The sequence below is a fragment of the Andrographis paniculata genome, unplaced genomic scaffold (assembly GCF_009805555.1).
Source record: "Andrographis paniculata isolate CXL003 unplaced genomic scaffold, ASM980555v1 Contig26END, whole genome shotgun sequence".
Lineage (NCBI taxonomy): Eukaryota > Viridiplantae > Streptophyta > Magnoliopsida > Lamiales > Acanthaceae > Andrographis > Andrographis paniculata.
Window position 1 is genome coordinate 806,107 of NW_026137557.1, and position 26,705 is coordinate 832,811.

At 28.6% G+C, this 26,705-nt stretch overlaps 4 protein-coding genes and 1 non-coding gene across 11 annotated transcripts; 2 read left to right on the forward strand and 3 right to left on the reverse strand.

Annotated features, from left to right (window-relative positions):
* Window positions 1-3,473: 3,473 nt before the first annotated feature.
* Window positions 3,474-7,692, reverse strand: LOC127246009 (calmodulin-binding protein 60 A-like). Of its 2 annotated transcripts, XM_051267166.1 has the most exons (7): window positions 7,561-7,692; window positions 6,552-6,599; window positions 6,307-6,449; window positions 5,021-5,502; window positions 4,736-4,896; window positions 4,038-4,211; window positions 3,474-3,970 (listed from the first exon to the last, which is right to left on the reverse strand). In XM_051267166.1, exons 1-7 carry the CDS (start codon window positions 7,603-7,605, stop codon window positions 3,626-3,628), a joined length of 1,398 nt encoding a protein of 465 aa, XP_051123123.1. In that variant the 5' UTR covers window positions 7,606-7,692; the 3' UTR covers window positions 3,474-3,625. The 2 variants fall into 2 exon arrangements, with proteins under 2 accessions (XP_051123123.1, XP_051123124.1); XM_051267167.1 differs by lacking the exon at window positions 6,552-6,599 and having other exon boundaries at window positions 7,561-7,687.
* Window positions 7,693-8,898: 1,206 nt separating this feature from the next.
* LOC127246023 (calmodulin-binding protein 60 A-like) lies at window positions 8,899-12,756 on the reverse strand. 5 transcript variants are annotated; one of them, XM_051267198.1, is made up of 7 exons: window positions 12,339-12,756; window positions 12,163-12,210; window positions 11,893-12,053; window positions 11,349-11,821; window positions 10,548-10,708; window positions 10,262-10,438; window positions 8,899-9,555 (listed from the first exon to the last, which is right to left on the reverse strand). In XM_051267198.1, exons 2-7 carry the CDS (start codon window positions 12,208-12,210, stop codon window positions 9,061-9,063), a joined length of 1,515 nt encoding a protein of 504 aa, XP_051123155.1. In that variant the 5' UTR covers window positions 12,339-12,756; the 3' UTR covers window positions 8,899-9,060. The 5 variants fall into 5 exon arrangements, with proteins under 5 accessions (XP_051123155.1, XP_051123157.1, XP_051123153.1 ...); XM_051267200.1 differs by having other exon boundaries at window positions 10,599-10,708; window positions 12,139-12,210; XM_051267196.1 differs by having other exon boundaries at window positions 12,139-12,210.
* A 2,308-nt stretch (window positions 12,757-15,064) lies between these two features.
* LOC127246002 (putative late blight resistance protein homolog R1A-10) lies at window positions 15,065-18,768 on the reverse strand. 2 transcript variants are annotated; one of them, XM_051267157.1, is made up of 2 exons: window positions 16,901-18,768; window positions 15,065-16,690 (listed from the first exon to the last, which is right to left on the reverse strand). In XM_051267157.1, the coding sequence occupies exons 1-2, from the start codon at window positions 18,628-18,630 to the stop codon at window positions 16,018-16,020; spliced, it is 2,403 nt and encodes an 800-aa protein (XP_051123114.1). In that variant the 5' UTR covers window positions 18,631-18,768; the 3' UTR covers window positions 15,065-16,017. The 2 variants fall into 2 exon arrangements, with proteins under 2 accessions (XP_051123114.1, XP_051123113.1); XM_051267156.1 differs by having other exon boundaries at window positions 16,763-18,768.
* A 2,366-nt stretch (window positions 18,769-21,134) lies between these two features.
* On the forward strand, window positions 21,135-21,208 carry TRNAT-AGU (transfer RNA threonine (anticodon AGU)). The gene has a single exon. It is a non-coding gene; the product is annotated as a tRNA-Thr (tRNA).
* Window positions 21,209-23,488: 2,280 nt separating this feature from the next.
* LOC127246125 (uncharacterized) lies at window positions 23,489-23,907 on the forward strand. The gene has a single exon (XM_051267356.1). The coding sequence runs from the start codon at window positions 23,513-23,515 to the stop codon at window positions 23,777-23,779; it is 267 nt and encodes an 88-aa protein (XP_051123313.1). The 5' UTR covers window positions 23,489-23,512; the 3' UTR covers window positions 23,780-23,907.
* Window positions 23,908-26,705: the final 2,798 nt, after the last annotated feature.

Genomic DNA, 26,705 nt, shown 5'->3' on the forward strand with positions numbered 1-26,705 from the left:
CTTTATGGAACATACACACAATATTTTGCATAGAAAATTGGTTTGCTTTTGTAGAATTTGCATTATTGCATCATAAAAGATGAAAATTATATATAGCTGAAAGAGCAATTTTATTTTAATTTATGTTAATCATTTTAGTGACGAAATCAAAATCCGATCAAAGAGAGGCTAATTAAATAACACAATATATATATATATATATATATAACAATACATAATGGATTTATTTTCAGAGAATTATATTTTTCAAATTGCTATATTTTAAAAACCAAACTGGGTATGATGTTTATTAAACATAGAACAGTTAAACGAACCGGCTGTTCGTGAACTCGGCTCGGTTCGGTTCGATTAAAGCTCGATCGTGAACGTTAACGAGCCGAGTCGAACAACATAAATAGGCTCGTTTGATTAACGAACGAGCCCGAACTTTGTTCGCGAACGTTCGTTTAAATAATATATTTATTATAAATATTATATGTACATATAAAATTATAATTTATAAATAAATAAAATATTAATTTAAAATATATAAATAAAATAATTTTAAATTTTCTTTATAATTTATATATAAATTTTAAAAATTAAGACAAACAAACTCGAATGAGCTTAATCGAGCCTAAACGAGCCGAACACGAACACGAGCTCAAACAACAAATATTCTTAACGAGCTGAGCTCGAATACTATGAACGAGCTCGAAAGCTTAACGAACGAACACGAGCTTTGTTCGCGAACGTTAACGAACACTTAAAATTTGACTCGATTTGAATCGTTAATAGCTCTAATTCTAATTCAACGTATTGTAATGATAACATAATTGAAGTACAACACGTAATATTATTTAACATCCTAACATCTCATCTTTAAAAATATTGATAAATACAAATTATAGCAAAAACAATTATATATCACAAATTTATTTTTTTATTATTTTTTAAAATCGCAAATAGTATTGTTTCCCTTTAAAATAAAATTTTACTTTTAAAAAAATTAGGATCTTCTAACTCTCACAAATAAATATTTATTTAGTTTTTGTTTAGGTTTGAGTTTTTTTTTTTTTTTAAATTGTATTCCTTCCGACCGTTAGTCATATTTATTTTTGCGTCATTATAATTGATATTAAAAATATTTTTATATTTATATAATTTTTTGTATAAATATATTTTATTAGTATTATAAGACACTAATAAAAATATTTTTGTATTTTTTTTTAATTTATATTATGTTTTGATATAATAAATAATATTAAATAATCAATACACGAAAAGTAAATAAAATCAGTCGACAGAGGTAATATTATATATAATGATATTTTAGAAGAAAAATAGTAATACTATTTTTATTATAAACTGTAAAAATTGAATTATATTAATTTTAATTTAAAACCAAAATAAAATAAATTTAATTATTTATATATATATCTTAAAAAACAAATAAATACTAATAAAATACTTAGGGGTGGGGCCAGGGGGCTGCCTTTGCCCTCACGGAGTACAGTGTGAATGTGATTTGAAGGTTTAGAATTTGCATACAGTATTATGTAAAAAAAATGTTTTTTAATAAAATTTTAAATAGAAAATAAAGAAATATACACACATAATTTGGATTTATATTTAAAATTTAAAATAATAACAAATTAAATTTAAATAATATTTGATGTGATATAAAAAATATTCATTTATCTCATATCAACTTAATTTTTTTTAATTTTTTTTATATATATTTTTTAATATTAATATTATATGGGTCTATAATACAAGAAAGGAAAAGATAATATTAGCCTATTTATACTGTAATATAGTTAAATGAATGTAACCACAATATTTTTGTATTATATTATAAATTACAAATTAGAGCTTTTATTTTATTTTTATTTATATTTTTTAATACATTGATTTAAGACGTTTAAATTAAAATTTTAAATATATTGATATGGGTCAAGGGAATATTTGATTTTATGTTTTAAATTAAAATTTAATTTGTTTGAGAATATATTAAATAAAGATTAGATACTCAATTCAATAATTTTGAAGTAATTTTTTTTTTTAAAAAAAATAATAAGATACTAAATTCAAATATTAAAGAAACATATCAATATTATTCTTGACATTTTCAACAATATTTAAGAATATTAAATTATTATTTGATAAATTGATTTAAGAAAGACTTAAAAGAAAGGGGAGTCAACATTGGGTATGTGAGTTACTCACCCACACAATTTTGGCCATTAAAAAAATTAACCCAAATTACTTATTATATAATTTTATTTTTATCATTTTTTTGCAGCGCGTTGATATAATCAACTCATACTTTATTTATTTCTTTTATATTAAAAATATTTTGGGAATGTTGTTGTTATTGTTATAGATATTATTATTATTATTATTTTATTATTTTATTTTTTATCATTTAAATGTAATATTTTGATCGCGTTTGATTGTGCTTTTAAATGTATTTCAATACTATTCCGGTAATATAATTTTTCAATAAAAAAATATTTTCTTTGTCTCGTAGTAATAAGATGATTATTTGTTTTTTGCAGGCAAATGTTTAAGAGGGTGTTTAAGAAAGAATTTTTTTAAGAGCTTTTAACTTGTTGACAACTTTTAGCTGTTTGATCAGTCAAAAGCTAATTTAGGTGTTTGATAAATTAATTTTTTAGAATTTTTTTGGTAAAAAAAAAAACTAATTTAAAAGAGCTTTTTCATTTTAATTTTAGTTATTCTTTATTTACCTTTAAAATTTAATTATTTATTTTATACATATAAATATATTTTTATATATTTACTAATTATTTTTAATATATTTAATTTAATAAATTATATTTTTATTTTTGTAAATTTAAAATAATAATTATTAGTAATTATTACATATAAACTATTTTATTTGTAAAATATATAAAATTTTAAAACTAAATCAAATAAAAAAAAGTTATTAATTTATCTATATATATTAAAACAATAATTAACATAATAAAAAATATATAAGAAAGATTTATTATTTTATATTTTACATAATTTTAATAAAAAAATATTATTTTTTAGTAAAAATAATTTTCTCAGATCTAAATAATAAAAATAAAAATAAATATTTTATAATAATTTTATAATTTTCAATAATTAATAACAAAAATTCCTATAAATTTCAAACTAAAATGAACAAAATTAAACATTTAAAAAAAATAACATATCAATGTCCTTAATATTCATTTTATTTATAAACAGCTAATGTCAAACAGTTGTTTTACCAAACACTTTAATACAAACCGCTAATTGAAGATAGTCAAGCTAATTGAATCCGCTAACAGCTAACAACTAAAAGCTATCAACTAATTGCCAAATGCACCCTAAATATGGATATGATGTTAGGTGTTTACATTGTAAAAATATTTATAATATAGTATTAAACAGGCAATACAATTATCTATAAATAAAAATCTTATTTTGGGACAACAAAAATAGAAAATGACAATATTTTAATGACAGCTAGAGTATTATTTTTTATTATTATTTTTTTTTATAAAATATCAAATTAAATTACTATTTAAGCAAAATACATCTTTAATTTACATATATATAATCTTCCAACAACAAAAAAACGACGGTATAAATCGAAAGAACAAATTTCCTAAGAAAAACTTCGCTCGAATCTGCACTTTTCTTGTCGACGAACTTTCAACTTCTTTAGGCGACAACATTTTTTACCGATCTTTTTCTTGATAACCGAAGTCCATCTCCAAATGCCCCGAAACACCCTCCAATGTCTTTTCCGGACAACAAAATATATATCGGCATCATTGGTAATAATGTCATAGTCATCGACACAAGTTTCTTCCATCATTCGCGCATTGGGAGGCCCCCAAGATTCGCGCAAACTGTTCAAGTATTCCTCAAGAGAACTCTCGTCGTCAAAGTGCTTGACATCGTTCCAGTGTTCATAAGCCGACTGTAGTGAAAATTCTCGAGCTTCATCCTGTTGTAATAGCAATTTTTGTAAGAAGGATTGATCGAACAAAGACAGTAAATGTAGGAAATTAAACCTCATCCGTCAGCGCAAATTGGTTGTTCGAATGCTGCCAGAGAACTTGTCCAAGAACGTTAAAAACGACAGCGGTCTTCTGCTGAAAGTCGGCGTAGCAATATATCCGTTTGTCTCTACACGCCCGTGCATTTGCGACAATGTCCTTCCATTTTTTTGGCGCCGTGCTGACAACCTAGGAATAATGAAAATTGAAAGAAAATTACAAATCTATTTACCCGCATCGATAGACCCGGATCTGTGTTTGGTTAGAGGATTTTTTAAGATTTCTACCCTTCATCAAAATGTCCTAAAACAATTGTATCAGATCAAATATCTATTTTTATATTATATTAAAAATTAATTTTACATTCAACACCTATTTATATCGTATCATAGTTAGAATTCAAAATTCAAATCCAAAACGCCAACCAAACACACAATATAATGTTATATCAATCTCGTATTAGTTAAAACAATGTTCAAAATCCATATAGTTGTGAACAAAATAAGAATTTTGTGCATTTTGTGCGTAGTTTTCGCTAACACGAAGATAAGTTAGCAATAAAATTTACGGCGTAATATTTCATATTTTGAAAATAAAAGTAGTATATATATAATTTACCGTAATTTTATTTACTTCATCAAAATAAATATGGCGCAAAGCTATTGAATCGAATATATATATATATATATATATATAAAAGCTAATGATGTTACATTTTTGAGCCCTTGAGGATCGAAGAGGTGTCGGATCAAGAAATCTTCGACTGTCTTGATCTTTTCGTCTCGAAGACGCTCGGCGATCTTTCCGTCTTTGTGAATATTGACCAATCGGTAGACTTCATCGGTTAGAGCAGGGATCTCATGCTTTTTGTAATCTAAAGACGGCAAAAAAATAAAATCATCATAACAACGCGAAAAAAAAAGGAAAAAGGAAATTATTCGACATAAGCACGAAAATTTCAATGTAAAATTTTCAAATGCATTAAAATTACTACTCACATTTTTTGCGATAATTTTGTACCATAAACGACTCCGTCGTGGCTGGCATTATCCGGTCCCTATAAACCGGATCAACGACTCTCGCTCCTAAACAAAACTCCGGCGGATTTATTTTCTTCGTGCGATGTTTGAGCTTAATTTGCTTTAACACACCGATCCCATTTTCCAATTTTACGTGCGTGTTCCCTACAAGAAGGGACTCTTTTCCTTCGGGGTTGTGAAGAATGTTCTCATCAAATTCATCGATCGTGAGATTATTGCATTCGCATTTTTTTAGAAGAACTATTTCAATGTTTGTAGAGGCTTCCGGTTCGGAAGCCTCAATGATGTTTCCCGTAGAAACATCAATAAGAGCAATTTCCAAGAAAGTGTCCTCGACGCCTTTTATTTCATCACCGGTGAGGATCGCCGGAGATATTTTGTTCGTGAATTGTAGCTTCAGTTGTTTAAAGGGTTTTCCGTGATCGTCATTGTTGTCGATCCTGCAAGAAAAATAGCTCGCATCGATGACTATACTTTCGTATGTATATATATATTTTGTTTTAAACTGTGTTAAAAGAAATGCTTTGCTAGTGAAAATAATATGCATCTTTCTATAAAAAATCTTAAAATCGCATAGTAAAAAAAAAAAAGAGAGGATTTGTTCACCCAATATTTTTTAGGTGGGCACAATTTTTTATAAATATTATAAAAATATATAATATATACACATACTATTTATTCATAAAAAGTCGACTATTTAACATAAAATATTATTTTTTATATTATCGACACGATTTTTTATACATAACATAAATCCAAAAACATAAAATTTCAAAGTAAACATATAGCCTATATATTTTCAAGAAATCCGGGTGTAACATGTTTGTAAAATTTGTGTTATATTTTTATGCTACGTTGTTACAATACTATTTTTCGATTGCGATCTCCAAAAATAATAATAATAAATACAAAATATATTATACAAAAGTCCAAAAGAAAAAAAAAACTTCAAATAATCATTATAAAAGTAAAAAAAAAAAAATATTACAAAATATTCAACCTAAAATAATATATTTTATATTTTTTGCCTAATTTTTTTCATACTATATACAAAAAATCATTAGATCTAAAAATGTTGTGTGAACAAATTTTATCATTTAATTTTTTTTTTCTCCAAAAACATCGTTGTCGAACTATAAGTTTAGTTAATTACAAAAATGTCTTTAAATTAATAAAGAATCTATCTACAAAATAATAACATATCATTGTCAAACTCTATTAAAATTAGAGGTCTCTATTCTTACCCTGAACTTCTTGTTTGAATCTTCTTCTTCGTCATATTAAATTCTTCTTCGACGAGCCAGAAGAAATTCATCGAATCGAAGCTCTTCAGCCCGTTGATTCTTGTCTGAATCTTCTTTTTCAATAAATTCAATTCGTCCTCAACCTAATAAGTTCATTACATCATCATCAGCAGCAGATATTATTATTCATCAGTAATTTCATCGAACACATGATATGCACTAGATTCCACAGCCATTTTACTTACAATTCTGTTCAGCATATCTGCCTCTTTAAAGCTCCCCCATTCTTCCATCTGATCAATTTTAATTTACTCAAAATTTAATTTCAAACACCAAACTAAAATAAACTAACATATCTTCCACTATTCCTATAAAAATACATTATTTTATATATTATTAAATATAAAATCAAATACAGATACATAACACAAACACAAACTACTAAACACACTTGTTTGTTTGTATTTTTCCCTCCCTATTTTCATTAATTATTTATAATAAATCGAAATTTTTTCCTTCCAAAACATCATAATTTATTTAATATACTCCCCCGTCCCAGATACTATGTCTACGTTGTCATGTCACTTTCCTTTTTTTTAAAATAATTACACACTTTAATCTCATTTTAAATTTTTTAATTTTATTTTTTTTAATTTTAATTAAACTAATTATTTATCTTAATCTTAATTTATAATTATTTATATTATAGAATAATTATTTTCACTAATATATTCTTAATTATCTACTGATTACACCCTCCTAAAATACCGTGTCAGTAGACACGGTATCTGGGACGGAGGGGAGGGAGTATTATATAAAGATTTAAAATTTCTATTATTAAACATTACACCAAATTTATACGATATCAAACAATTATTACAATATCAAAACACCAAAACCAACCAAGCAAACCCTAACCCTTAAAATCTTTACATTGAAAGCTATCAACAAAAAACACAAACAAACACTTCCCACCATAACTAGGAGGCTAAATTTGCACCAAATTTATCAATTCTACAGCATAATTACCACAGAAAAAAAAGAATTAAAAAAAAACAAAGGCAGAAAGAACAAGACAAGATTCCATTTTTTCATAATTCTGCAAGAATCAGACAAGATCCATTATTTTTTTCTTTTTCTTCTGGAATAATTTCTGATAAGGAATCAGATCTACAGATCCCCTAACACTTTTTTCTTTTTCTTCAAAAGAACATTAATGAACAATGATGAAGTGGAAAAAGGATAACTACTTACCATAAACAATTGAGATTGAGGTTGAGATGATTCAGACAGCTCCATAATTATTATTTGCAACAAATGTTCAGAATTAAAAACCCACAGAGGAATAGGTGAGTGATTATAAATAAAATGTACATTAAAAGAAGACTTTTTATAAAGCCTAAGTGAAGTCAAGTCGTCTCCTTATATATATATATATATATATATATATCTTTTCTTGATGCGTGTGGGCCTTAACACAATTTTACAAAATCGTTGGAACAAAAGGCGAAATGCCGTCGCCCCGCGTCGAATCTAACACAATCTTATACTATATTACTTATGGAATATGTTGTTCGGTTGTGTTATGGTGTACTAATGTGTACTTGTTAGCCGGGTTTTTTTCCGAAAATAATATCGGTTTTACATAAACACTTTTGAAGGTTTTGACATCCACAGTCATTTTCTTAAAAAATATCCTATGAAAAAATTGCCAAAAATATTTCCTAACGTATACCCATTATCACTTTTGTTGTGTATTTATCTCTCTCACAAAATATATTCTACGTGTTTGCAAAAAATCAGTTATTTCTGTTCTTTTGGCTCCTATTATCTAAACTTTGATTTGTCCATTTTTTTATTTTTTATTTTATTTTTTGGTCCCAATTTTTAATTTATTTCTTAAGTAAGTGTTCACTTAGGTTGTGTCTACGCAATATTATTAGATGAATTGATTTTTAATGTGGTATGAGGAGTTATATTAAAAGTATAAAATATATTATTTTTAATTGAATATATAATTTTTTGGCTTTTTTTTTAAAAAAAAATTGTATTATTTATTATTATTTTTGAAGAATCGTAATTAAAAAATAGTATTAAAAGAACAAAATATTAGTGTGTTATAGGAATACACTATTCCAAAAATATTATCCAAAATATACCATACATACATATAATAATAAAAATCAATAAAACACAAAAGTCAACCAAAATATATAAAATATAATTCCATATAATAGATTCACAAATCTCTTGTATCGTACAATAAAAACAACTAAAATTATACACCCTAAACAATAGAAACATCTAAAACTATACACACAAAATAAAGTTTTTGTACATGTAAAATTTATTTGTTTTTGTTGGAAGATATGGAAGATTGTGAATATATTATATGAAATGATATTTTGTATATTTTTGTTGGCTTTTGTATATTTATCGACTTTTATTATTATGTGCATATATTGTATTGTTTGTGTAATATTTTTTCAGAATCTTATACATTAAAAACACTAAAACACACACTCTACTTATGTTTTTAATAAAAAAAAAAATGAAATATATACACTAGCACAATAAATAATCACACTTCAAATTACATTTTGCTAAAACGATAATAAAAGTACAAAGTAAACACGACACATAAAAATATGTTTACTTTAAAAGACTAATTAATCTTTATCTACTATTCTCTTTTAAAATGAATACATCTGCATAATCATAATTCAAATATTAATTAAAAGTACGCGGCCTTAATTAGTCGAGCTTATGGTGAACGTTTGTTTTGTATGCTCCTTGGCATCTTGCCGATCTTTTTTTCTTAATGACAGATGACCATTTCCAGACAGAAGAAAATAGTTTCCATCCATTCATCGGTTGTCTATCCCGGACATCTTGGAATTCCACAAATCGAGCATTGGTGTGTTCTCCGCTATTAGGTTGCCTGTCTGAATTAATAAAGCATTGGTCAGAACACCAAAGCTCGACTTCTGGACTAAAAGAGGAATATTGAGGAGTCCCCGTAATGAAATTTTCGTGGAGTGTAAGATTATAGTTGTGTGCATAAATTTCTCCGCCCGGATCAAAATATGACGAAAAGTAATTATCCGGTATTTGTGAATCCGGAGGGTCCCATGATTTCTGGATATGAGCCAAGTGTTCCTTAAGAGAATCCTCATTGTCGAAGCGTTTTATTTCCTTCTTCCAATGCTTATAAGAAGATGCTAATAGGGATTCCCGAGCCTTCTCGGCCTATCAAAAATTAAAAGAGACAAATGTTCGGAGAAAAGTATAGACAAACATAAATTTTATTTTTTAAGTTACAATTTTAATCACTTTAGGTTTTTTTGGACCATGTTTGAAAATAATCATATATTTTAGTAGCTAGTAATTTTAATGATCTTATATTATGAATCCTTTACGTGTTATCCTTTGTGAAAATACGAGTATTCTGTTAAATTAGGACAATTAAAATGATGAGAAATAAGACAACTAATTTCAAATATAGTACTTAAAAGACTAAAATGATAGAAGGGTCGCTAACATAACCAAATTTGTACATTTTTTTTCTTCTTCTTTTAAGAATTGTATTTTTAATCATTTGTTTTCACTGTATATATAAAATAACTTAGCTTCATTTAGACAAGAGTTTTGGAAGTTTTTGAAATTAGAAAAAATTTTAGAAATAGTAAAAATTTGTGTATTTGATGTGATGTGTTGTGAATGTAAAAAAGTATTTAAAGTGACTTTTATGACAAAATTACCATTAAAAAATAATGTAAAAAAACTTCTCAAAGTATGTATGCAAACGGAGCCTAGTATTTTTTTCCTTTTCAAAATATCAGATGATATATATATATATCAAATTGTGACAAAACCTATTTATATCGTATGAAATAATTATTTCAATTTATCTACGAAGGACTAATAGACATAAATGAATATAAAACGACTAAACCTCGCTGTTCGTTGACAGATATTGGCCGTCCAAATGCAGTTCCTGATCTTCTCCGATAATTTTGAATACATTCGCAGTCTTTTGCTGAATGTCGGCGTAACAGTACATCCTTTGGTCTTGGCACGCCCGGGCATTGGCGAGTGTGTCTTTCCATTTGTTTCCCCCCATGGCGACAATCTAGGATTAAGAAAACAACATATCTAGGAAGACGCTAACTCGATGTTTGAATATCTACTAATTTGGAAACTGAAAATGCATATATTCTAGTGAAGAGTAAATAAGTTACACTTCTGAGCCCCTCAGGATCTTTCAAGAAACAAATCAGGAAATCCTCTACCGTCTCGATTTCATTCGCCTGGAGACGCCGGGAAATGGGTCCGCCTTTTCGAATATTTGTTAGTCGGTAGATTTCGTCGCTCAAAGATGGGATGTCATGCTTTTCGTAATCTAAATAAAAAGGAAAGAATTTGCATTTAGCATAGGAAAAACATATGTTTCCTCGAGTGTATTTGCGGAAAATTGAACATTTAATCCTCTATCTATATGATCAATTTTATCATTTTTTATTTATCCGATTTACCAAATTTTATAAATATGTATGTGGCGTGGAACCGGATCAATATATGTTATAAGGGTGACCAACAAATATTTATACATGTCAGCATATTTATAATACAACATATGTGATATTATAACTGACTTGGCCGAATCAGCATATATATTACATTAAATAACTATTTTATTTAGAAAATACCAAGATTAACTCATATTTTCAAACTCATTTTTCGCCTAATTCAATCTACAAAATTTTCTTAGAAATGTTACATTGAATAGTTATTACTCCATCCGTTCCAACTAATTTGTTCACTTTAGCTAGAGCGTTTTAGGTATCATGTAACGTATAAGTATATTTTTAAAAAAAGAAAGAATAAATTATGTGGGACGAACCGAAATAGAAAGAGTGGACAAATTGTGTGGGATGGAGGCTAGAGTATAACTAAAAAAATGGCGAAACTCAAAATACCGAAACAAAATCAAAACACGAGTAATCAAAACTTAATTAAGACTGCGACGAAATTGTACTTACACTTTCTCCGATAATTCTTGGCCGTAAAGGGCTTCGTAACGGCTGCCTTTATCCCAACCTTGTCGATCATATCGACAACCGCTCTCGCCCCTAGACAAAACACCGGCGGATTCACTTTCTTAGCTCGATGTTTGAGCTTCACGGTCTTCATCACACCGACTCCCCTTAGTAATTTTATGCCCAAATCTCCTACAAGAAGGGATTTATTTCCTTCCTTGTCCCCAATGACCTCCTCGAATTCTTCGGACACATTAGACGACTCTCCTTGTAATAGAAATATTTCGACACTTAAAGAAGCTTCCGGTTCGGCATCCACAACTTTTCCTGTGTTAAGATCGATTAGCTCAACTTCCATAGGCACGCCTCCTTCTCCTTTGATTTCCTCGCCCGTCAAGATTGTCGGAGAAATGTTGTTAGAAAATTGCAGCTTCAGATTTTCAACGAGCGAGTCCCGATTCATGTCTTTTCCGATCCTACAGACAATGAATATTCATCAAGACAAAACTACGGATACTTACAATTATAGACTCAGAATACTCTTAACTCTGCAATCCTTGTCTGAATTCTCTTTTTGACCGTATTGAATTCCTCGTCGACCTTCAAGGAGAAGTTTATTAGATCATTAAAATTCGAAGAATCGAAGCCTTCCAACGCCTTGATTGTTGTCCGAATCCTCTCCTTCGCCGAGTTCATTTCCTCGTCTACCTGCAAGAAGTTCATACTCTTATCTTTGATTGTCATTATATTACATATACACTCTCTCTCAAGAATTTCATCGAACACAACATACACATTCGAAACATATTAATATTACAATTTTTTGAAGGATCTTTGCCCCTTTAAACATCCTGGATTCTTCCATCTGTTCCTTCGAAAAAAAAAAAAAAAGCAACAAATTAGAACATATCCAAACATCCACTTTCTGTAAGAATTAATAATTCCCAAATAGGCATCGAATCAAATGCTCTATCATCAACAACATTAACTTACCAGAAAAAGGCCAAAATTGATTCTGAAAAGCTACAATTTGATGGTGAAAATTCTTTCCATACTTATTTATAGAGTGGGTCGTCTTTTCTTGGACGGTGGAGTTGGTGCAATCGATCGCTTGTGGTCAAACATTTCTGACATCAAATCTCCGTTTGGTGTCGAAATCGACGCAACTTTTTCAGTTGGAAAGCTGTTCTAATGTGTTTGCTGCCGTATAAAGCTCCAACTATTTGTTTGTCTTCCTTCACCATTTTTGCCTCTTATCTTCTTCTGTAGGTTAAAAGTCAAAAAAATAAATTAACAAAATGGCATTAGGACAAAGTGAAGATTTTTCTGACGGTCTTATCTGATATGTACGAAGCCAACAATGATCTTTCTGGATTACTTCCAAGAACCTGCAAAGAAACTGTACATTGGATTAATCCAACAAAACGGAAACCCGAAAAGGACAGAGACATATCCAATACAATTTAGAGCGTTGACATTTTTTTTTACATAATGACTTGATCGTTTTTAATGAGGAAAAAGCAATTTTGGTTGTCCCAATATAAAATTCTATCAATTTTATTTTCATTATAAACAATTTCAATCAATTTTAATTTTATCATTCGAAAATTGGTCTCGACAACTGACTTGGAAACAACCTGGCCACGGGTGTGTATAATTAAGTATACAATTATACATGGTCACGTTGTCATACAATATATTAATTCTACACGCCCGTCTACGTTTCTATTTTTGTCTATAATTTCATTTTTTTAACTATATATTTTTTTAAAAAAATTGAATTTATAATAGTTGATATAATTAAAATAGAAAAAAGAAATCAATAGTAATCTAATATAACGTTCTTTTGTTAGATTTTTTTTTTTTGGTCTAAAATTCTACTGTGTACTAAAAAAATTTCTCTTACAAACATCTAATTACACAATAATTTTTTTTTATATTATATTAAAAATTAATTTTTTACATTTCAATAATTGTATGTTGAAATTTTTTAAAATTGTATTGATATAACATTCATTAACTTTTAATATCTCTATCATTGTGGAAGTAGCAGAAATCTCGGGTTTTCTCGGAAGAGATTCATCTTAGGCTCAAAGAACACAATACCCTCAATTAATTCATAGATCCGAATTCTACTAAGCTAATAAATTATGTTAGATTTATTAGTTTTATTTTCTTAATTATTTCAACAAGAAAATACTATATGCCAATGGTTGGAAATTATTGACAACTAAACACTAAGCCCAAAATCTGTCACATTAACTAACAGTACTCTTGAAATCTCATAGAAACACATGCACTTATTGTCAATGAACTTTCTACTTCTTCAGACTGCCTAAAGATTTTGAAAGCTTTCAAGTGTTCCGGGACAGATTGTAATAACAATCTTTCAGCCTCAGCCTGTGTAATTAGACTTGCCCATTCGGTTTCGAACCGACGGTTACGGTTCAAACCGAAACCGCAGCCACATGACGGTTTCGGTTTCAGTTTGTGATTTTTTCAAACCGCTGAACCGTCGGTTTACGGTTTGAACCGGCTGTTTATTTATTTTTAAATCTCTCTTGCGCAGCGATGTGTAAATGTTGATTAGGTTAAAATTTAAAATTATTTGTATTGTATAATAATAATAATAATAATAATAATAATAATGATATATTTATAATTAATTCTTTTAATAATTAGTAAATTTTTATAAAAATAAAATTAATATTAATAATATAAATGATTATTAATATATTAAAAAATGATAATATTATAATATTAGTTTTTTTATTATATAATTATATTTAATTTAAATTACTGTATTTTATTATTCCTTAGGTCAATATTTTTATAAATTATTTTTGATTTAAAATTTAATTTAATTATTAACTAAATTTATTATATTGTAATAATCTAATTAATTATCTATATATATAATTTTTACATAATAAATATATATAAATAATATTAACATCAAATTTAATTATTTCAAATAAAATTTAAATATAAAAAAATAGAAACTATAAAATATATATATATATAAAATGAATGTATATAAACCGGTTGTTCAAATCGTAACCATTGGTTTATAAATCGTAATTGAAACCGTCAAACCGTAATTAAAACCGTTATTCAGAAGGTTCGATTTCGGTTTGATATTTTGAGAAACCGTAACCGGCGCTTTGAACCTTTTGATTAAGTCTATGTGTAGTAACAACAATAATAATCTTGTGAGCGGATTGAATGGACAAAAAGAACAAAAGTAGGATTTATCATAAACAAATCTAATTCGTTTCTGAAAAATTGTAGTTCGGGTGCAGTCCTAAAGTATGTCCAAGAATCTCGAACACAATCAGATTCTTCTGCCTGAAAGTCAGAATAGAAGTACATCCATTGTCCCAACAAGGCCGAGCATAAGTGAACTTTGTGCAATAATCAGGAACTTATCTTATATTCGTTAAGTAATTTCGTTGAACGCAATCCAAATTTTGGTATTACTAAAAAAGAAATCAAAGACAATAGTAGATTAAGATTACCAGACTACTAGAAAAATGTCATTTTATCACAGTTGAAATTTTTGCGTTTCGTGGAAGTAGTTTCATACCATATTTTTCGTGCTAATTATGATTGTCGCAGAAAGACAACAAATTGTTCCGGGAAATTGCAACGATATAAATATTCATTATCGCGTCTTTTTGCAACAAATTGTAATTATTAAACGTCGCAGATTTTACAAAAATATAAATATTCATTGTCGCAACTTGTCGCAAATAATGAAATAATAATTGTCTCAGCCTTCGCAACAATGAAATAGTAAATAAAAAGCCCCCTCCTTGCCATAAAGCAAACTCTGTTGATTCAGACATTAATTAGATTCTATGTCATAAGTAACAGAATCTATATGTGATGAGGTACAAAATACAATATCTTAGCTCCCCATTTAACAGCTGTTCTATAAAAAATCAAATACTCAGACACATTCGAAATTAAAGTTCACCCTCAATTTCCTTCATATTTTTTATTCACTTGTAACCATTCAAGAAAAAAAAAAAAAAAATCAGGATTGGTTGATAATCACATAAGAAAGCAGGAATATGAACAGCAAGTGACTAATTTCTTGTGACATGAATTTCAGGGATAAAAAAATGAGAATTTTTTGCAATTTGAAAATCATCACAAAAATTAGAGAACGGTTGCTCAGAAGTAGAGCCGTTAAACGAGCCGAGCGAGCTCGAGTATCTGTTGTTCGAGCTCGACTTGAATTTGTTAACGGTGTAGACTCGGCTCGGCTCATTGAGAATTCGAATCAAAATAGTGGCTCGAGCTCAGCTCGTTAGACTCAAATTTCAGCTCGAGCTCGGCTCGTAAAGCTCGAATTCGATTTGAATTTTATACATATTCTATATAATTTTTTAATATATAAATTAAGTATATTTAATTTTATTCATAATTTTTTATAATAAAATATTTTTATTTTAATAATAAATGTAAATTTTGATATAAAAAATTATATATATTATATAAATATATTATCACTAATGAGCTCAATTGAGCTACTCGCGGCCAGCTCGGCTCGTTTATAAAAAATAATTTTCAAGCTCAAAATCAGCTTGTTTATCTCTGTAAAAGAACTAAGTCGAGCTTGGCTCACGAGCTACTCAATTCTTTTAACCACTCTACTCAGAAGTACCTATCGGTCATCTTCATCTTTCTTTTGCAGTGATATGAAATCACTGATTGAATACCATTTGTAATCCTTTCTGATAGGAATCTTAAGGATGTCATTTCCCATGCTCTTCTGTTCCTCCCATATTTCGTATGCCGAATCGATAGCAGATCCATTACATCCTCGCAATTCAATTCTACGTAACGTTGGAATATCTCCAATGCCGAAAGGGATTTCTTCCAACAATTTGAAAGACAGTACAAGCAGCTCAAGAGTCGGGAAGTGTTCCTTATCAGCTCTCCATTGCACTAGATCCATACAAGCAATCTTCAATTCTTTCAGTCGAAGAAATTCGCCCTCGGCCGGATTCCATTCAGACTCTCTAGTCGATAAAATCAAATCAAGTTTCTCGAGATTGGGTAATGAGCCAATGATCGACATACCACTCCAAGGAATTTTCCATTTGGAATATTCCAAACACAACTCTTTAAGACAACTTGGAAAAGCAATGTTCTCCTGAGCATTTCTTATTTTTAACGACTGAAGATTCTGGAGTCGGATAAGATTGTGAAGATTCTTACCATATGTGATTTTCAGTGTCTTTACTTGAGGAATTCTTGCCAAGACATCGTTTGTGCACTGGAAATTCGAAATTCCGGAAAGTGTCTGCAGATTTTTTAGAATAATGAAGCCTTCCCTGTCAACATTAGTAGCAGAAATTACTCTAGGATCTGCCAAAGTAATCCATTTTTTATCGACGATGACATGCCTGAGCTGCGGCATTTCCCACATTTCATTCGGGAAATTAACTCGCCCTTCCGAGCATAGCTTTAGTGTCTGAAGATTCCAGAGTAAGTTCATTTTTGAAAAAGGGTTCGACTTTCCAATGATGGAACGAAAAACATACCTCACTTGAGTAGGATGCAAAAATCTCGATGTTCTTTCAAACATCATTGTTTCCACCAGCCTCGCCTCTTTAAAATGTGAATACATAACTCGGCAAGCGCGACAAATAGGTGGATGAATTAGTCGTGACGATGATGGTGATTCGGATAAAAGAACAAATTCCAAGACATCCGTCGCAACTTCATGGTGGATCGACTTGGCGCAAAGAAAGCATTGTCTTCGTGATCCACTTCCATTCGTATATTGCACTTTTGGCGATTGAATAAACTCCGCCTTGTTAAATTCTTTCACGGACAACTCTCGCAACAGGTCATGAATATTGCACCACTCTAGTTTGCCATTTCTTCTGTGATTTCGGTAATGAAAAATTAGATTCCTCGAAATGAGATCTTTAGTGTATTCCATACCAATCTCCTCTAAACTTTTCTCACCAACAGCTCTAATCAATCCTCTAGCAATCCACTCCCGAATTAGTTCATTGATATCGATCTTATGATCTTCACGATAAGCGCTCATAAAGAGGAAACATGCCTTGAGGTGGATCGGCAAGTCGTTATAACTCAAAGACAAAATCTTTAAGCAATGCTCGTCGTGTTCAAGATTCGCGAACGAGCTGATGTTGTCCGCGACAGACTTCCAATATCTTTTAGACATGTTAGACTTTGCAAGTAGCCCGCCAATTACAATGATCTCTAGAGGAAGTCCTTGACAACTTCTGACAATCTCTTGTGCAATTTCCTCTAGTTCTGGATAAGGACAGTGTTCTTTTTTAAACACTGTTCGACAAAATAAACTCCAACTTTTATTCTTGTCCAAGAAAGTCATCGAAAATGATCTTTGAGGGCTTAAACTTCCAGCCACATTTGCAAGCCGAGTAGTCATGATAACGCGGCTTCCATTGTTGTTATTTGGAAAACACATTCTTAAATCACACCAAGCCTGCTCGCTCCACACGTCATCCATAACAATCAAATACCGTCTACCAAATAATTGCTTGTACAAAGCTTCCCCCAAACGATCAAAACTTCCATCATGAGTAGTAACTTTCCCATCATTTAAAAGAGCTGATAGGATGTCCTGAACAGTATATTCTTGTGATATTGTAAGCCAAACAAGTCTATCAAACCGGTCGACAATACATTGGTTATCAAAAACAGCTCTAGCTAGAGTAGTCTTACCAATACCGCCCATGCCTACGATTGGGATGATTTGGAGTGCCGGTTCGTCTCTAATCAGCAAATCCATAACTGCATTGACATGATCATCGAATCCCACAATCGTATTCTGGCCAAGGGACGAAATTGTTCCATGCTCAGAAACTTCTGGTTGTTTTCCAGATCGAACATCCTGCAATAAGGCTTCCTCCACCAACAGCTCTTTCTTGATGGTATCAAGTTTTCGGATAACTCCTCCAATATCTTCGTCGAAAGCTGAGAATCCCAAACAGGCTTTTACTCCCTCAGATCGAAGCTGAAGTTGATTCACAACATGTAAATCAAATATTTCTTCAGCTTCGAACGAAACTTCAGATATTTGCCTCCACAGACTGTTGATCTTTTGGCCTTCTCTTCTCGAATGAATTTCAACAAAATCCAGCAAGAAATTCACAGTTTCCTGGAAAGATTCAATTAGTTTTATGTTGACATGAAGGAGACGAAGCTGAGCACGGTAATGAACATTGTCGAGAACATGAGTAAGAGAAACCATGGAAGCATAAGCAGCAACAGCCATCTCTGTCAAGTGAAGGGAGCAAGAACAAGTTCTGGTAATGAAGATGGAAAACACAGATGAAGTGTGAAGATATATTTTAGAGGATTTTGATGAGAGGTAAGACTTTGGTTTGATATTGTCTTTAACATGTTATTGAATTGTAATGAATTTTGTACATTGGTTGAAAAGAACAAAAAGAAAAAAGAGATAAGATTCCATTGTAGGGCTCAAAATAGTTGGAGAATTTAATATATGTTCAATATTCAATTATATATCTTTAAATTGGAGATTTTTATATAGATTTAGTTATAGATCTTTACACGCAATCACGCAATTCTTTCGATCCAAGAAATTCACCTTCAACTGAATTCCATTCAGACCCTTTAGTGGAAAAATCAAATCTAAATTTTCTCAAGATTGGGTAATGAGCCAATGATGGACATATCACCCAAAGGAATCTTCCATTCAGAGTGTCACCAACAAGCCACGGAACCAGCCGTAAATCTGGATGGGTAGGGGGGCAAAATATCAGGGTTTTTTTTTTTTTTTTTTTTTTTTCTATCGATTCAATGTTGTCTTTTCCATTTCTCTCTATACAAGTAAAAAACAGAAAAAATAAAAAGAAAAGATGATAAAAAAAATTAAATATTTTATAAAAAAATTCAACAAAATTACATAAAATTTAATATTTCTTTTATTAAAACTACAATAAAATTCAAAGATAAAAATGTAAATCAACAAATGGACAAAATTTTTATTATTTTTTACATTATAAAATAAAAATTAAGAGGGACAAATTAATAAAAATTAATTGGTCCGTCCAGCTAGAAATATACATATTTTTAAAGTAAACATTTCATTAAATACTTACTTTTTTTTCACAAATACCTATATTTTATATTACATCATTACTTTTATGCCAAAAAGTAAGAGCAAAAATATCATTACACTATTTTTAACTGCCTATTATAATTAAAATATTATTATTTCTTAAACACAAAGTCAAAAATAAATATTTACTTTATATATATGAACAGAGAAAATATATAATTTTATTAGTTATTATATTCATAAATATATTTTGGAGACTGGACGGTCAGCCACCCCATGTAGGTCCGTCGGTGAGTATCGCAGACACAACTCTTTAAGAGAATTTGAAAAGAAAATGTTCTCCATAGCACATTTTATTTTATATATGATTATATTTTTTTCCAAACAAAAAAATAAATTATAAATACAAAACACATACATTATGTGGTTGGATCAATGTATCAATTTTTTCATTTTGATCCGTCCAAGATTAATGTATCTATTTTCTTTTTAATAATTATGTTTCACACATAATTTTTAAAAAACCTTTAGAAATTAAATATTATTACAAAATATCATCATTATAATTTAACATTATTGTATTTTTCATGGGTAAAATTATCTTTAGTAAGCGGATACATATATTGGACAGAAGGAATATATTATTTTACACTAAAAAAACATATCTAGTTCTCATTAAAAATATTACGTAGCTCGTTTCTTTTGTTTCTTTCAAAATATTAAATCTAATTATTTTTTATTCAAATATTTATAATTTTTAAAAGAAATTAAAATAAAAAATAATTCAATTTTAACTAACCACTAGGATATGAAAAATATCACTGAGGAATTTGAATTTTTTGAATAATGAATGAACTCACTACAAGAAAATAATATTTTTGTAACAAAATTTTTTTATCTCTAAATTTATCTTTCTGTTACCAATAACATTAGAGATGAAATTAGGAAAGAAATTTATAAATTTCATCCTAAAGTTCACATAGCTAAAGCATGGTCTCTAATTTTCGTTAGAAATTTAACATTTTTTTTTTTTTGCCCAAAACCAAATTTAAATATGACTTTTATTGAGAAGAATTTTTGAAAAATAATGTAAATTTTTTTTTGGCAAAATTGGTTCTCCGGTGTTAGAGATGCTTACATAGCACCTTCTTGACATGCCGAAGCACACGTGTCCGCCAAGTAAACACCTCAAGGTAACATGCGCATCTTCGGTGTTGGGAACCAATTGTGACAAACAAATTCAAACATACCATTGTAGATACAATTAAATTAAATATAAAGTAAGAAAAAATGTGAAAATTTTTTACACACTTTCGTTGACTAATAAAATATTATTAATTTTTAATTTATTACAAAAAAAAAAAAAAAAAAAAACTCATTTTGAAGTGAGACTAAAGAGTATATTTTAACATATAGGAAATTTTATAAAGTATTTTGGCTAATATGATGTGAATTTTCCAATAAATACTAAATAAAATTATTTATATATTTATGCTATGTAATACATGACTTATGTTTATGTTAATAATTTTATTAACTGAATTATTGTAAATATATTATCGTGGGAGATGGATAAAAATAAAAATAAATAAATAAATACTATATTTGAAGCCGACAATAAAAAAAAAAAAAAAAAATGTATTTGTGCGTATGAAATATTTATATATAAACTACGATTTCTTAACGTATAAAAAGTTCTTGTAGCTCAGTTGGTTAGAGCACCCGTTTAGTAAGCGGGAGGTCTTGAGTTCGACTCTCAACAAGAGCATGTTGTAGGTTTTTTAAATGAATTTAATTTTTTATGTTAAATTATGTAATATGATATTTTCTTTATTAATAATTTTATATACATTTATTTTTAAACAAATGTTCGGGAACAAAGCCTGGACTCGGAAACAAGATATGGTATGTTGTTCGATTCGTTTACACTCGGAAACAAGATATGGTATGTTGTTCGATTCGTTTACTCTCAACAAGAGCATATTGTAGGTTTTTAAATGAATTTAATTTTTTATGTTAAATTATGTAATATGATATTTTCTTTATTAATAATATTATATACATTTATTTTTAAACAAATGTTCGGGAACAAAGCCTGGACTCGGAAACAAGATATGGTATGTTGTTCGATTCGTTTACACTCGGAAACAAGATATGGTATGTTGTTCGATTCGTTTACTCTCAACAAGAGCATATTGTAGGTTTTTAAATGAATTTAATTTTTTATGTTAAATTATGTAATATGATATTTTCTTTATTAATAATATTATATACATTTATTTTTAAACAAATGTTCGGGAACAAAGCCTGGACTCGTTAACAAGATATGGTATGTTGTTCGATTCGTTTACACTCTGAAACAAATTTCAACCGAATCAAACCAAACCAAGTCAAGTTCAAGAACAATTTGATTTGTTTAACTCCTCTAGGTTTGGGAACCTTCGGACCTTTATGATCAAGTTCGCATGTCATGGAGGGAAATTATAGGTAGGTGAAGAAAAATCTAAGCTCGATGAAATATAATTTTTAATTTATTTAAATTTTTTTATCCACAGATCCATTCACCCGAGATTAAATTTTTTTATCCACGAATCCAAAATAAGTACAATCCGAAAATTCGATTCGAGCACCACACGAAAAATAAGTACTGAACCTAAGAAAATAGGCTTGAATAATTTTTGGATTGGGCTAACCTGGTAAGATTGAAAATATCGGTCGTGTCCGGCCCGACATGGTTTATCGAATACATTTTTAATTTTTTTCAATGTATTATAAATATATAATAAAAAAACTAATTATTTATTTAATGTTAAAATTTTAAATTGTCAATAAAAAATATTATTTTTTACCATATTTGTAGAAATTCTAATTAATATATTTTATTTTTTAGTGAAAATATTATACAAAATAAATTATAAAATAAAATATATATAAAACTGAGCTGACCCGGCCCGATACGGTTTGAACCGGATGTGATTAGGCCTCATTAAAACCATGTGGGATCTGTCTTTGCACAAAATGAAAATGGACTTGCCCAAAATGATCGGGTCTACTATATTTTGGAAAAATGCATTTTTTATATTATGTATAAAATTTATATTAATAATATATAAAATAATATTTTATTTTTTATATTATTATTATTATTATTATTTTAACTGTATGGATTATATTGCTAAATTTGATTTAGACCGTCAATTAATTGGATTAATCTAATCAAAATAATTAAATTTAAATTAAATATAGTATGTTGTATGAATTATATTATGTATTGTAAATTCGCATAACATATTTATATTACATTAATATAATTAAATTATATATTGTATATTACATTATAGTATTGTGTATGTTGTCAATACTGTGCTAAATTCGTAATTGCTGCCGTTATAATGTTGTTACTATATTGTTTGAAATTTTATTATATGTATAATTAATCCACCATATATGCAATAATGATACGATTAATAAGGAATATTATTGTAATTATGGTAACATAATTTAAAATTATTAACATAAATGGAGATTTAATAATTTGCGGTCTAAGCTAAATTTCTATTTAGAATATACATCGAGTTTTAGATATTGTATAATTAGTAAATAATTAAAAAATGTATTATTTAAAATAATTACTTCATACGTCCGCCTCTAAAGGTCATATTTATCTTTTACGTCATTGTACTTAACATTAAAAATATATTTATATTGGTATAATTTTTTTTACGAATATCATTCTATTAATATTGTGTAAGACACTAATGGATATATTTATTAAATTTTGATATAATAATTAATATTCAAATATCAAATATAAATAAAATCCTCAAAATTGGACGTAAATAATATGATTTAATTAAAATAATTATAATTTAAAAATTATAAATTATAAATTATAAAATTTAAAATATAATTAATGTATAATTATATTTAAAAAAGGAAAACACAAACAGAAATAAAAATATTTGACAAATTAAATGAGACGAATTTAGTATTTATTCATACATATATATACATATATATGTAGTGACGCCTACATACATTACAAACCCTAATTAGAATTTAGAAATCAGAAATGGAGGATCGATCGTGGGCAGATCAGTGGGACACGAATCCGTACTCAGATCCTCCGCCGGAGGAAAAGAAGAAGAAGACCGCCGGCGGCCTGGTCCCGGCGGCGTGGGCGAAGAAGTTGGGGAAGACGGCGAAGTACGTTAAGGTCGGAGAAGAAGAAATGGAGAAGACCAAGGCGGCGGCGTCCGCCGGCGCTAAGAAGGTTAAAGAAGGGACCTCCGCTGGGATCCAATGGATTAAGGACAAGTGTCACAAGCCTAGCCGTTGATATAAATCTCATCCGACGGATGAGATTGAAATTTGTTATTTGGTTACTTGTTAGTTTCGCCGTCGGCGTATCACGCGCCGGACAATGATATACTGATTTGGTGCGTCATGAATTTCAAGAAAAGTTTATCCAATAATTCTTTTTACAATTTATTTATTTATATATAATTTATATATTTTTTATTTTCTAATATAATTTGTAAAATTATTACTAACAAGATTGTTTAGAAAGACTATTAAAATTATGTCATATATATATATATATACAATTACTTAATAAATATATTATCTTAAATTTTAATTTTACATTTAAAACACTATTCAATTCAAAAATTTATTATTTATAACCAAAATTCAAAACCAAATTAAAAATTGTGATCAAACCATTTTGATGTCGATCGTATAACATACGACCGACAGTTTCGATGTGAAATTTTATATTGACATCATATATATATATAATCACTATACCAAAATTACAAAATTTCATATCAAAACGGTAGTGAAATTTTATGTTGTCTTGATATGCAAAATTTTATATCGATAATTTTAGTATACTGAAAATTTTAGAATATGCCAAATAATTGTATGTATCAATATATACACTTATAAGGTATATTGAACAATTGAAGATTATATACCAATTATGTATTGTACCAAATATGTCACCTTATACTAACTTTTTTTTGGAAATTTTAATACTTTTCCATTATTATAAGTTTAGTATATAAAATTTTTGATGTTTTTATAAATCTCTCTTATTACTTGCCTAATTTAACATGATATTTTCAAATTTTAATTGGAAACTAATCAATATTCAAGATTATAAATGATAGGAAAAAGATGGCCAATTATGCAAATATTATAAAGATTAGGGTGTGTTTGTTCGGAGGATTGGATTTTCAATCCACTATTCATCTCATTCCCCAAAATATCAAATCAAATACCTATTTTTAATTTTTTATATTATACTAAAAATTAATTTTACATTCAAAACATCACATCAACACCTATTTATATAACATCATATAACTATTCAAATTCAAAATTTTTACTATTCAAAAATCCCAACTCAAAATCCAAACTCCCAAACAAACACACGAAAAACTGTAAATAACAATATATATGCACATATAAATGGTTTCCCAATTCCATCACTACTGAAGTGGCAAATCGGGCCGGCCCGACTTGATCAATATTTTCGGACAGGATAGGCATGGCCCGCGTGTCCCATTTTATGATTTTAGTTTGGTATTTTTTTGAAAAAAAAATTAAAACAATTTAATAAAATATTATGAATTAAGTGTAAGAATTGAACCAATAACCAAATTATTAAACTCCATCTTCATTTTTAACATAAATTCATTTGTTGAAATATTTATAAAATTATTTTTTAAAAGTATATTTAATTTACAAATAGGGTCAGGCAGGCATTGTCCGATCTTGATGGGCTATGCACAGCTTGCTTCATACTCATGTCGGGCTAGACACGTTCTGAGTTTTTTTTAATTTATTTTTTTAGGCATAAATATAATTTTTTCGTGTCAGGTTGAGATCGAAGTTTTGGACCGTATCTATTTTAGCTAATTCTAATCCCCATTAGATCCACACTAGGGGTGTTGCTAAACCAAAATCTTCATAAAAGATCTCTTCGAAAAAAATATATATTAAAATTGAATAAAGTTAAAACAATATGCTCATATTTGGCCTACGCCAACAAAACTTACCTTAGTTCGATCCCTTCAATATCTCACTTGAAGACTAATTACATTTCTTACTTACATCTTTCAATAGTAGCGGCCGCTTTCACGTGCATTTATTTGGAGTTTTGGTCCGGACATATAACAAAGTTGTCCTTGATTTAATTAGTTAAGTTTATGTATCTCTATTATTACATTGCAAATGATTGAAATCGGCACGAAATATCCTCTTTACTATTACCTCTAAACCAAATTAAACCATTAATAAATTGACAAATGACATCATTTAGTTTAAATATTGTGTGATGATGGTACTTTTGCGACTTTTACGGTCAAATGATATAAATAGCAATTTTTGTAAATATGTGGAATATATTTTATTAGCGACATAAATACAGGACAAAAATGATAATATGGTATACCTGTCGATATTTTTTTGCAATTTACCCCAAATTGTACCAAGAAAGAAACAACAATTCTCCTCCTTATTAAAACCTATAAAAAATTCTAGTGCTTATTACTGAATCATTTATGAAAATCTTCCTTGAACACTTGAATTATTGTTTCCAAAATTAAAAGCTTAAAACCAATTTTATCAAGTTAGAGACACAAAACAATTATAATAAGTATTCAAAAGTAGCTTAGATTAGAGATGTCAAATGGGACGGGTTAACCCGGATCAGCCCAGACCCGCACTTAATGGGGCAGATTCCAATCTAAAACATTCAATCTAAAAAATATGTTTCGGAGCTGGTTATGGATTTTAAAATTTAAATCCGGCTGAATCCGAGGCGGGTTACGGATTTTATTAAAAACCCGCCCCACTTCGGACCCAAACCCAAATATTGTAATAATTATTAAAATTAATATATTTATATAATATAAATTATATTACATATTTATGTAAAATTTTAAATATAAAATAGAATCATAATTTCTAAATTAAATTTATTTTCGCGATTGTTTTTTTTTCAATTCTCTTCACAATTGAGACTCACGCAATCCCTGCCCTGCCTCAAACCACTATCACTATGGACTACAGCGGACACTTGATTATTCTTATTTTTTAAAATAAAATTTGTTTGGTATTTCAACACTTACTTTTTTTTAGTATTAAATTATTAAAATAAATTATATTTTATTTTTTTAAAAAAGTTCTAGGCCGGATCCTAGGACCGGATTGAAACCGGCGGGGCGGATCTGGGAACCAGCCCCGGTGCTTAGATA

What these genes read in the sequence shown, in the direction of transcription:
- LOC127246009 (XM_051267166.1), bottom strand. Translation starts at nt 7,605, where the DNA reads ATGGAGCTGTCTGAATCATCTCAACCTCAATCTCAATTGTTTATG. An exon ending in CAGATATGCTGAACAGAATT is followed by an intron (nt 6,450 to 6,551) that starts GTAAGTAAAATG and finishes TGAACTTATTAG; the next exon opens with GTTGAGGACGAATTGAATTT. An exon ending in AATTTGCGCTGACGGATGAG is followed by an intron (nt 3,971 to 4,037) that starts GTTTAATTTCCT and finishes CTATTACAACAG; the next exon opens with GATGAAGCTCGAGAATTTTC.
- LOC127246023 (XM_051267196.1), bottom strand. Translation starts at nt 12,210, where the DNA reads ATGGAAGAATCCAGGATGTTTAAAGGGGCAAAGATCCTTCAAAAAATT. An exon ending in CAAGAATTATCGGAGAAAGT is followed by an intron (nt 10,709 to 11,348) that starts GTAAGTACAATT and finishes CTTTTTATTTAG; the next exon opens with ATTACGAAAAGCATGACATC. An exon ending in ATCCTGAGGGGCTCAGAAGT is followed by an intron (nt 10,439 to 10,547) that starts GTAACTTATTTA and finishes TCTTAATCCTAG; the next exon opens with ATTGTCGCCATGGGGGGAAA.
- LOC127246002 (XM_051267156.1), bottom strand. Translation starts at nt 18,630, where the DNA reads ATGGCTGTTGCTGCTTATGCTTCCATGGTTTCTCTTACTCATGTTCTC. An exon ending in TGGGAAATGCCGCAGCTCAG is followed by an intron (nt 16,691 to 16,762) that starts GCATGTCATCGT and finishes TAATGTTGACAG; the next exon opens with GGAAGGCTTCATTATTCTAA.
- LOC127246125 (XM_051267356.1), top strand. Translation starts at nt 23,513, where the DNA reads ATGGAGGATCGATCGTGGGCAGATCAGTGGGACACGAATCCGTACTCA.